Source organism: Dasypus novemcinctus, chromosome 11 (assembly GCF_030445035.2).
Source record: "Dasypus novemcinctus isolate mDasNov1 chromosome 11, mDasNov1.1.hap2, whole genome shotgun sequence".
Taxonomy (NCBI): Eukaryota; Metazoa; Chordata; class Mammalia; order Cingulata; family Dasypodidae; genus Dasypus; species Dasypus novemcinctus.
In genome coordinates this window covers 56,931,646-56,943,970 of record NC_080683.1, presented here as the reverse complement: position 1 = coordinate 56,943,970, position 12,325 = coordinate 56,931,646, and the positions used below count along the sequence as shown (strand labels likewise).

Sequence of the window (12,325 nt, the reverse complement as noted above, 5' to 3'; positions counted from 1 at the left end):
ATACTGAAATCGAATGTCATTGAGTGTTTTAAGTAGCTGAATAATAAATAGTTAATTATTTGAACATAAAAATTAAGACTTTTATAGAATGAATAATGGTTCATAAAAATATCAATCAATAGAATAAACTTTAAACTACAAGAAAGGAATCATAATCATTGGTGTTTTCTTTCATATTTAAATTGCATTGTTCATAATTTAAACACTAACTGTTTAAATATCAGTGTGGTGTACTCTGGTCTATGATCAGTTAATACAGAAATTTTTCTATAAATATACAAAACTTCTCTCTCAACCAAACAGTAATTGTATGTATATACTACATATGCAGTAGCTGCCTTGTAATTAATTTCATTTGTTTGAAGAGTCTATAGAAGACTTCTAGAATGTCACTTTTTAAAAAATACAATTACATATATATTCATATATATATGTATATACATATTCAGTTTGGCTATTTGATAAATGTTGAGACTATATTGTTCATCATGTTAAAAGAAATGTAGAATAGTTGAACAGTTTTACTGGGATATTCTAATCACCAAGAGTGATTGCTTAAAGTCTAGGAAGCTTCCCATGTCTTGGATTCTTACACTGAAGTCTCTTAAGGCAGACAACTGAAACTTTTAAAAATAGCTGTAATAGGGATTTCTGCTAAACACTCTTGCCTTTTATGAAACCAAGTTATTCTTATTTTGCATTACCAAGGTGAATTCCAGGGTCATAGGAGTTATGGCTCTCAGAATAATTGCAGACATAAAGTGATAAGACTTCTGTAATAAAATTACATTTCAGCTCGACCGTCTGATTACATTGTGGTTCAGAAGTTCAGCGCAGTAAAAAATAGCATTATCAAGGAAGTTTCCTAAATTCTTTCAGTATCTTTAACAGAATTTATATCCCCTTTTACCAACGTGATTCCAGGATTAAGGATTTGTAACACTTTAATTTCAGAACCATGTACTTTGTTTATATTTATATTCTTAAATAAAGAGGTATTAAAATATGAAAATAAATTTAATGGCATTGCTTTAGTGTAAAATTTCTATCACTTGTAAAAATCAAAACAAGTTTAGGGAAGCATCAATGGCTTCCCTAAAGCCAGGTTTCCATTGTTAGCATGTAAAATCTATACTTCTGGAAGAAACTCCCAGTGGAGATGAGGGCCATTGCTCTAGACCAGAGGGTCTCAACAGGGGGAGAGTTTGCACACACACACTCCAAGGGGAAGATGTCTGGAGATATTTTTGGTTATCACAGCTGGATTTGGGGGAGGGTATACTACTGGCATCCAGTGGTTAGAGGCCAAGGATGCTACTAAACTCCCTCAGTGCCCAGGTATCCACTCCAGATGCAACAAAGAATCATCCACCCCAAAATGTCAGTACTGCTAGGGCTGAGAAACCTTGCACTAGACATACAAAAGGAAATGAAAGAAGGTGCTCAGCATTTGATGTAAAAGTAGATTTTCCAAACTGTAGTTTGTTTTATTGTCTTTGTAGAAGTCCATCAATTTTACTTCATGTATTTGTTTCTACATATCCATCAGCATAATCAAAACATTTGATTTCTGCAGGAGAGAGATCTTGGCTTAATCCACTTTGTTTTTGTTTTTGTTTTTTTCTTTTTTTTTGTTTTGAACTTCAATTTCCTTGTTTTTATAAAATACTAGAATTTAATTTATATCTTTTCCCCAACTTTTTAGTTTGAATAATTTCAACCTACAAAAAAAGTCGATAGCATAGTATAATGAACACGTGTTTATTGGCCACTTAAAATGATTCACCTTTTAAAAATAGTTTGCCATATTTACTTTCTCTTTCTCTTCTCCCTTTTTCTCTCTCTCTCGGTACGTAAACATACACACATATAGTGGAGTGATACTTCTCCCTTAAATATTTTAGCAACTTCTCCCAAGAAATAGGAAGTTTTTCTAAGATACCATTAGGACACCCCAGAAATTAACCATCGTACAATCTCATCCGAAGATACTGCTAATATATCATTTAATATTCAGTCCAAATACAAATTTTCTCAATTGTCCCAGTAATTTCCTTTATATAATGTTTAATAGGATCCTAGTTTTTTTAAATCACACATTGCATTTTGTTGCTATATCCTTTAGTCTTCTTTCATCTAGACCAGTCCTCCCAATGTTTCATGTCTCATAATATTGACATTTTTATGCCAATAGTTTGACAGTTTTGATGGTTTTCTGTTAAGAGAGCCCCAGATTTATCTAGTTTATTCCTCATGATCAGATTCAGGTAAACATTTGGCAAGAATACTATATAGACAATGTTGGTACTTCCCACTATTAAATTGGGAGGCACAATCTGTCACTTTATCCAATCACTGATGATGTTAAATTTGATCTTCAAGTTAAGGTGGCATCTGTCAAGTTTCTCTAAGTAAAGGATCCTTTTAAGCTCTTGTAATTATTAAGTAATCTGTGGGTTGATATGTTGAGACTATATAAATTTCTTGTTCTCTGACAGCTTCTTAATAATTTTAGCATCCATTTGTGAGATGCCTAAATCAGTTATTCTTGATTCAAATATGGTTGGAAAATGATCATCTAATTTTGTTTTTGTTTTCCTTTTACATATATTAGCTTTCTTTCATCTGTAAAAACTGAAACAAATGAATAAAATAACTTAACCCTCTAACCAATTCAGTTCTAAAATTGTAGGGTTGTGAAAAATTACCTGCCACATGAGAATTTATATATCCAGCTCGGTTTTCCCAACGATATTTTCCTTTTGATTTTGGAGATATTTTCTGATGAAAATAATCAAGGAGAACTAAAATATAATTTAAATCATGTTTTATTTTGAGAAACATTTCCCCTTTGTTATTAGGTAATTCTTTACAATGAATATTAGACAGCCTACTAAAATTGTTAATGCCTCACTGTATCAGTTTGAAGTACTTGACGTATAACAGTTGTATAGATGTAAATATTTATAAACACATATGCATTTGTATATATATATATACACCACATATATTTTAATCCTGTTGCTAAATCTCTGTATATCCTTGTGGTAGTAACCAAATCAGAGTAGTTTCCATTCAGCTGTCACTATTCCTAATCCAGCCACTATTTAAGATTGAGAGAATCTGTCAGTCAGGATAGCACTTTTTTTTTTTAACATTCTTTCAACCTGTAAATTATTTGATGTTAATAATGAAGACTATTTACCTATTAGGTTATTTCATTCGTCTTTGTGCTACCATGTGCACGCATTATGCTAAAAGCTGTCAACATACAACTAAATGAGTCCCTGCTTCAATGAAGTGCATCATCCTTTGGCACATTCACAGTCAAGCATTTACTTTTGTAAATAAGCATATTTACTTTTTACCTTAATTTTTAATACCCTGTGGTATGCTGATTGGTTCCTTCATATGATTTTCTGTTATGTCCCACTGCACATTTCTATTAACATAATAATTTGCTGTGTTCCAGTTTAGATTACTTGATATTTTTATACCTCTCTAACATTTAGGCTTGATAATTCAAGAATGAAAGTTGTATCTACTTGAAAAAAAATTAAAGCTGATTTCATCTAAAACTAGTGATTTTTTGCATTGTTTTCTGCAGTATTTCTTCAGGATATCTTAGTAATTAATATTTCATATTAAAATTCATACTATTAAAAATATTATCTCCCTTATAATATTTTAGAGGAAAGCGTAGACAGTTGTTCTGGGCTCAGGCTGCCTGGCATTTAAATACCTGTTGAATTTGTTCTTAAAGAATTCATACTTAATGGAATTATATGTAAATTTGCTGACAGTGTTTTTAGCCTGGTCTTTCTCCAATCTAAAAATGATATATATTTGTTGGAAATTCTGCAAACATAGAGTATGTATTGATTTCTAGGGCTGCCTTAAAATGTACCAAGTACTTAACTTGATTAGCCATTTCCCAGTGAACTGTGCTTAAGGGGTTTCCTGGACCTGGGCCTGACACTGTGGCCAGGCAAATAGTTTCAAGTCCCAGCTTACCAGTTTTCCCATCTAGGGCACCAGATGCTTGAGGGACCAGGCTAGGGTTTATTATTATGCTGGCTCCCAGGATGTGTCTAAGTAGAGGAGCTGGGCATTCTGGGGTAATTATTAGATCACCTCTTCTGCAGGGGAGAGGTTTAGTAAATGGCCAGGATTTAGATTTTTCCATCAACTCCTACTACGGAGCCTGACCAAGACCTGTGAGGTCTGGAATGGCAGGGCAGGACCGAGTAGGTGGCTCCCATATCAATTAAGAAATTAACAATCTTTCCTGCCCCCATCAGGGGCCACCCAAGGTACCTCCTGGTTGATGGTTTGCAGTGTTGTCCAGGGAGCCATGCTTCGCCTCAGGCACCTTCATTCCTCCTCAGTTGCTGTGAGCAGAGTCCAGGGTCCGCTCCCTGGGAAGCGGCGCGTTCTGGACCCCATGCCCATCCTTTTCACACCTGGGGCAGGGCCCCACCAGTCTCCGCAGCCGGGCAGCTTGAGGCAGCTTGGGGCAGCCACGTTTCCAGCGGCCTGCCTCTCCACACTTGAAGCAGGGTCCTGCTAAAGTGGAGCCTGGGTTCCGGTGGCCCTGAGGTGACAGGGTGCCTTTAACAGCAGCAGCTGAAAGGTGAGCCTGTTCCTGGGCCCTTGGCCTGCCCCTCACCTGTTCCTCCGTGGCAGCATGATCAAGATTGTTGAAAACTGAGAAGGCTGTTTCTAAAAGGGTATTCCTGGACGTCTGGAGACCCATGGAAAGCTTTGGCAGCTTTCTACAGATATGCGGGGCAACCTGGCTAATTAAGTGAGTTCCTAGAAGGACTTGTCCTTCTCTATAGTCAGGATTTACCAGAGTGAATTTTCTCATTGCCTCTACCAACCTTCCTTGAAACAAGGCTGGGTTCTCCTCTTCTTGAGTGATTTCCCTAAATTTGTTAGAATTGACCAGTTTAGTAGTATGCTTTCTTATTCCTCCAAGAAGATAAGTGGCCATATGGTCTCTAGCCCCCAGATCTGCCTGTCCCGTTTGATAGTTCCACCCAGTTGGGATTGCTACACCCCAACCACATACTGGCTAGGCTGTGGGGCCAGTCAGTCTATCAGCATTCCCTTGTGCCTCGGTCCAGATGAGGAGCTTTTCCTCTGGAGTGCAGCACATTGAGAGAATAATGTGCATATCATACCAGGTTAGTTCAAAGGCCAGTGTGAGGTACTGGAACTCCTCTGTAAATTTAGCAGGGTCTTCAGAGAATCGACCCAGCTGTTTCTTGAATTGTGCCAAATCAGTCATGGAAAAGAGGACGTGCACCCTGATGGTTCCTGCATCCCACTGGCCATTTCTCTTATAGGGTAGAGACCCTCAAGTCTCCTAGCTGGGTGGAATGAGGCTCCACTCTGGGTGTAACCTACCAGACTAAACCCCAGGCTTTATTGCAGGGGGAGGTGCTGATGCCCTTGCTGGGGGGGGGACATTTAAAGGGGCTTCTGGGTCTGGGATGGGGTAGTAAATAGGATGGGCTACAAAGGAAGGGGGTTATCTAAGAAGTCTTTCTCCTTTTTGGAAGGGGTATTCCATGTTTTCCCTGTGTGTAGCACAATCAACAAGAACTCTTTAGGCTCCAGTTCTGATACAGAGCCATGAAAAGCTGGACATAGGGAATTTCTAGCTATTTTTCTTCCCTCTAACACAGGAGGTCTAACTAGAATATGGGGTTGTAATTGAAGGTCCTATTCAGCAGCGATTCTTGACTATCCTCTAATTTGTATTGTGGCCATGCAGTGTTGCAGAAACAGATTAGCCTCTTCCTTTTTAGACGATCAGTAGGCAGGGGACACTTCACTGGGGAGTCTGCAGGAATGCTGGAAGAGCTGCCCATTATCCCAGGGAAGGATAAGAACATGTCTGTCAGTCTTAGCAAGGTCCACTCCTAGACCTGACTGGAAGGAAACTGCTTGCCCCCCACATTCTGGGGATCAGGAGCCCCTGCCACTGGGCATCCCCAGGGCCCTTGAAGTTTTGGGAGAGATACGGGTCCAGTTCCCAAACCAAAGCTACTAAGCAGAACTTCCTCCCTAGAAAAGGGACTGGCTAGGGACTTTTTATCTCTAATGGCCTTGAAGGACTTAGGATGTGGTCTGGGGAGTGGGCAATATTAATGAGTGCCCACAAGACCAGGGATTGAAGGTCTGGGGTATGATTTAAAGCCTTAGAGAGAGACTGTGATCTGGAGTCAAACCAGATGTCTAAGAGCCAAGGGGAAAAGACAAGATGGCTGAGGAATCAAGGACCTTCCAACAGGCGAGGAAATGAGGGAGAAGTGATCGTAAAGCTTCTAGACTACTAGGGAGAGGACAGACATCTGGGCACAGCCATGAGGGATGGGGTCCCTCAAGGGCCAGACTGGGCCAGCCTACAAACACTGCTTTCACCAGTTGAACGCAGACCCAACAAGTTCCAAGAGAGTTCTGAGCAGAGTTGCAGGAGACTGGAGAAGGCCGTAGAGATGATAGTTATGTTTCGAATGGAGCCATAAGGAGAGAACAGGGAAGTCCTTGAGGAGACAGGGAAAAAGCAGTAAAGGAGCTGGCTGTGACCAGTTAGTCTTGAAGGAGGGAGGAGATTGACAGGTCTGGTGGGCCCCCAGTGGACTCCTGCTCAGCTTGGGGAATGTCTCCAGTCAGGTCTCAAGGATGGCTTCTCCAACCGCCCTGAGTCTCCTTGAACCTGCATGGCACAGGGGCTAGCCCCTTCCACTTTGAGGAGGGAGCCAGAGAACTCCGAGTAGACTGAGGTTATGTCCTGTGGGAGCCGAACCAAATCTACCCACAAAACGACCTGAGAACCAAACAAACCCAACAGCAGTGACTGTGGTATATAAACCATGAAGGTTTGAAAGGGCAGAGTATAACATTCACCAAAGTTCAAGAACACTACCATGCAAAGGGTGACTGCAAACCAGGGAGATTTTTGCTACTGAGCAGGAAAAAAGGACCCCATGCCTGAAAGTATGCATCAGGAGGTGTCAAGGAAGATGGCACACAATGCTCCATACAGTTTCTGGTAACCCACTTGGCTAAAACAATGGCTCTAGATTTGAGTGTACTTAAGTATCTGAGGACCTTATTAAAAATGCAGGTTTGGGGGCCCCAACTCTAGAGGTTCAGATTCAGTAAATTGGGGTGGCCCAAAATCACCATTTTAAACAAACTCTAAATTGCCTTTTTTTTTATTATTTTATTTTTAAAGAAGCTTTAGATTACATAAATGGTACATTAAAAATACAGGATTCCCATATACCCCACCCCACCCCATGCCCACACTTTTCCACATTAAGAGCATCTTTCATTAGTATGGTACATTAGTGACAATTGATGAACACATATTGAAGCATTGCTACTAACCGTGGACTATAATTAACACTATACTTTACACTCTTCCCCCGCACACTTTTATAGGTTGTGACAAAATGTATCTTGTATCTGTCATTGCAACATATGCTAGGCAATTCCAGTGTCCTGAGAATGCCCCCATATTACACTGTTCTTCCTTCTCTCTCTCCTCAGAACCTTTGGTGACCACTGCCCTTATATCAATGATAAAATTTCTTCCATTATTAGAATAATATTAAGCCTATAATAGAATAATAATAAGTCTATTTTAGTCCAGTGTTCATTCCCCAATCTTGAGGATTTGAAGGTGCCCACTCTGTTTCTAGTTGAGAGGGGGCTTAGGTCCCATGGGACAGATGGATGGAACAATCTTGCTTGCAGTTGCAGACTTTCTCTGTTCCTTGGGATGGGGGATATTTTAAACAAGATGGTTCTGTTGTAAGTAGGTCTGAAAGTCATACTTGGAGAATCACTGTTTTAGGGCTCTCTGATAGCAGCCTCAAGAAGGTGAAATAAATGAGGGGATTTTAAAAAAAAATTCCAAATCCAAATAGGCAAAAAATTTTAATGTAAAATAATGTAGTCATAAAAATATTTAAGGCAACATGGAGAATTCTTTTTAACCTTAAAATGGGGAAGCCCTAACTATGTTTCAAAATCCAGAAATCTTAAAATGATGGGTAAATTTGTTGACATAAAATTAAAACTTTCTACATGGCAATAGCATAGTAAGTGATATCAAAAGAAAAATGACAAACTGGGAAAAAGTGTTTGTAACTCACATCAGAAAGGGCTGATCTCTAATATATAAATAGCTCCTAGAAATAAATAACAAATTAAAACAGTGACCCATCTAGGGAAAGCTCTAAATAGACAATTCACAGAAAACATGTTCTAAAGGCTCCTAAGCATTTGAAAAGGAGTTCAAACCAGTTCATAACAAATGAAAATTAAAACTTTTAATCATTCCGCTTTGCAAAAAAAAATCCTTTTTCTTAGGGAGGCCATGACAAAAGGCACTTTCAGACTTTACTCATTCAAAGAAAAGCACCAGGCAGTAGTAAAATGTGGCAGTACAGACTGTCTTCAAACTACTGCAGTAGGGCAGGAGAGAAGCCAACAATGGCTGATCTCAATTCCAATTAGCACAAAGGTTGTTTGATGTTTTTAAAGGGTAGAAGAAAGAAGGGAGATGGGGACTTGGAAAATTACTTAGAAGGAATCTGGTGAAAGTTTGATGGGATCTGGCAGTGGGCTTCCAGAAGAGAGTCCAGTAGTCATACAGTCCTTCTGAGAACAGTGTGTGCTGTGGTTTAGCTCTATCATAGTTAAGAGCTCAGGATGGCAGCAGAGGTCCACCCAGGGACATCATACAGCATTAGGGACATCCACACTAAAGTTTGGACAGCTCTGTGGTGCAAAGTTTGAACAACTGCAAGACCAAAATCTCTTGCAAGGATTTACACTTAGAAGACTGAAAAAGTAAAGTATATTTGGCAATGTATACCAAAATTATAAATTCCCGTTTTGATCTAGTAATTCCACTTTTACAGACGTATCCAGCAGAGATGAAAACACATGTGCAAAATGATGTGTGCAGCATTGCGTGTAATGACAGGCAATTAAGCAACCTCAATGTTCATCAATAAACGACTGGTTAATAAATTATAAGACCAGGAAACTCTATACAGTTGTTTAAAAAATGAAGAAACGGATATAATCTAAGATGTATTGTTTTGGGTTTTTTTGTGTGTTTTTTTTGTCTTCATTTTTTTAATATTACATTAAAAAAATATGAGGTCCCCATATATCCCCCACCCCCCTTACCCCACTACTCCCCCCATAGCAACATTCTCCTCCATCATCATGAGACATTCATTGCATTTGGTGAATACATCTCTGAGCATCGCTGCACCTCATGGTCAATGGTCCACATCATAGCCCACCCTCTCCCACGTTCCATCCAGTGGGCCATGGGGACCTACAATGTCTGGTAATTGTCCCTGCAGCATCACGCAGGACAACTCCAAGTCCCGAAAACGCCTCCACATCTCATCTCTTCCTCCCATTCCCCACACCCAGCAGCCACCATGGCCACTTTCTCCATACCAATGCCACATTTTCTTCAATAATCTAAGATATATTGTTAAGTGAAAAATATTAAGTCCAGAACTGTGAATCTAATATCCTACTATTTGTGTAAGAATGTGAGAGATAAATATATATTTATATATTTCTTATTTTCTTGGGTATACCTAAACTCTAGAAAGATACAGAAGAAATTAATAGTGGTTTTCTCTTGGGAGGGAGGTAAAGAAGAAGATAGTCATTTATCAGCTTATACACTCTCAACAAATTTTCAAAACAAAGTGAACATCTCCTGTCCAGAAGACTTGCTGGGCATTATTAACTATTTAAATTTAGTCTAAGCAATTTCCTAGATTTTTAGGTGCTATTAGTCATGGAGGAAGCCTTTGAATTTTATTCTTCAGTCCCTTTTAATTTCTTGGTTTCTGGCAAAATTCGGTATACTCGTTATATCTAATTATATTAATGAAACCATTCCTCTATTATATTGGAGGAAAACTGCACAAAGAACAAATAATTAACATGAGATCGATCTAGATAATAGCATTCTTTTACACCAAGATTGAGTTGTGGTCTTAACTAATTTTATGGGTGATCTCTCATTCAATGTAAAGAAATTAATTTAAAAAATTTTTCCCACTAAGTAATTTCTTATTTTTTTAATCCACAGCAAGTTGGTATTGATAAAGGTGATATTCCTGACCTCACACAGGTAAGTGATTCTCTTAGGAAAAGATTCAGTATGCCTGAAATTATTACTCCACATTTTCCCATGAATAATCACATCCAAGGCAACCACCTTTCTTAGAAATTATTCTAGCTTACTTTTTCTAGCTGTTGAATATATTTCTGGAACTAATTTAGAGTTTCCCTGCCCTTATAACAGTTTCTTCTTTAAAGGCAACTGAATTTACTTATTGAGCTCATCTTATCTTTCTTAAACTTGAAGGAAATCTTGTCATGTTATTAAAAGAGCTATTCATAGTCCTATTCAGAACATTTTGAACCTTTCTTCCTATTTGTCCTCTTAGTTTCACCATGGCCAGGGTGTGAAGGAAGGGCATGAGAGGGGAACACTCTCATATCATAGTTCTACTACCCTCATTCTTGTCTCCCAGTGAAGTAGAAGACTTTCCAGATAGAAAAGAACCTTTTCTTACAGAGTAGTGGTAGTAAATTAGTTATTTTCTGGGGACCATCTCACAAACTAAAACATCTAGTAGGGGCCTCCTTATTAATCCCTTTCTGTCTAGATGGTACCATGTATAGCTTCTAAGATGTAGAATCAGTCATTTACATTCACAGAATTACTGTATGGATTCTCATAATCGACAGTAACTGTTAATTATTTAATCAATGCAAGTCAGTCTGTTATGGCAACCATGTCCTTAACTAGAGTTGATTAGATGTTGGAGGAGAACTTATAGTTGTTGCCTCATAGTCCAGTAAATAAAAAGAAGCCTTGTAATAGAAGAAAATTATTAAAATGGAAAATTATTAATAATATCAAAGTGAATTTAATCATTTGTTATCCTTACAATACCTTGAAATATTTCTATATTTTAAGTGTTAAATCTTAAATTTTCATTAGAAATTAAAGAAACCCAAAGAAATGATTTTTGGTATTTGAATTATTAAAATACCAATTAAATACTAAGAATTTTCATAAATAAAATTCACAGAGCACTTCATAATATGATAACATTTTGTGTTCAAGTTTTAAAGTTGGAAGATAGCTCCAAACAGAATATTAGTGTAAAATATTTTTGCCCCTATGAGGAGGTCGTGTTCTTTGACCAAGTACATATCTGAATATGATGGTAACATTCTAGTATGGCTAAAAATTAAATGTGCATAAATTACCATTGAACATCTCTATTAGATACAGATTTGTGAACTTTGTAACACTAATAAAAAACAAAGAAAACTGGTGTATTTTTATTTGAAATGGTTTAATTATAATAAAAATTTATATTGCATTTTTGTAAAAGAATCCAGATAAGGATAGTAACTCGAATAGTTTTTAGAAACAGTAAGTTATCTTTATTTCAACTCTTTTGACAGCCCTCACTGAGGAATAAAAGAAAAACTAGGTATATTGGTGCCGGGAGGTTCTCAAGAAGTTATTAGGTCCTCATTTGACTCAGCTTGGAGACAAAGGTTTAAAAGAATACTGAAATGCCTTTATGTTTCTAAAAATAGAAAATAATAGTATATCATCTAAATATTCACATCCTTGGGTTACTTTTTAATAGTATTATAGTTTTGTTATAATTTGTATAACCTCCTTTTCTCCTGAAGTTTGGAGACATAATATTTTATATAATGATGTAAGATGTGTATTCCTATTGTTGGGGGAATCGAGAGCCCACCCCAAAGATAAAATCTTGCCCTGGGTTTAGTGTAAAGCGATTCCATGGTAGAGATTCATTAGAATTTGGTAGCACTGTATTCTTTGCTTTTGTTACAACCTTAAGAATCACATAAACTTCAATATTAGCATTTATTTGTAAATTATCTCTTCATTTAAAAAAATTTTTCCAATTAAATGCTCTGATGTATTTTTAATTCCTAATACAAGAGTCCTGTATGCTTCTAAAATTTCTTATGAGCAATCTAATTGTGGCTTCTTTGGAGTTTGTGATCAGCATAGAGCTACATAGCTTCCCTAGACCTAATTTAGAAACTCCTGCAGAAGTCTGATAGAGTCCTCTAACAGAAATTCAGCCCCTCTCTGACAGTCTGATCAAGTCTGAGCTAGAATGGGAGCTGTAACTGGATTAGACTTTTAGATGGTGTTAGACGAGGATTAATCTGGAAATGGATCAGAACCATCAGGTTGTGT

General features: G+C 37.6%; 1 protein-coding gene across 2 annotated transcripts in view; it reads left to right on the top strand.

The window, feature by feature from the left end:
- The window catches only part of SNAP91 (synaptosome associated protein 91), a 159,653-nt gene that overhangs the window by 81,593 nt on the left and 65,735 nt on the right, over positions 1–12,325 (top strand). For both annotated transcript variants that reach the window (XM_058307097.2, XM_058307098.2), the window contains exon 9: positions 10,151–10,192. In XM_058307097.2, coding sequence (XP_058163080.1) covers positions 10,151–10,192 — 42 coding nt within the window. The remainder of the gene's footprint in view (positions 1–10,150; positions 10,193–12,325) is intronic.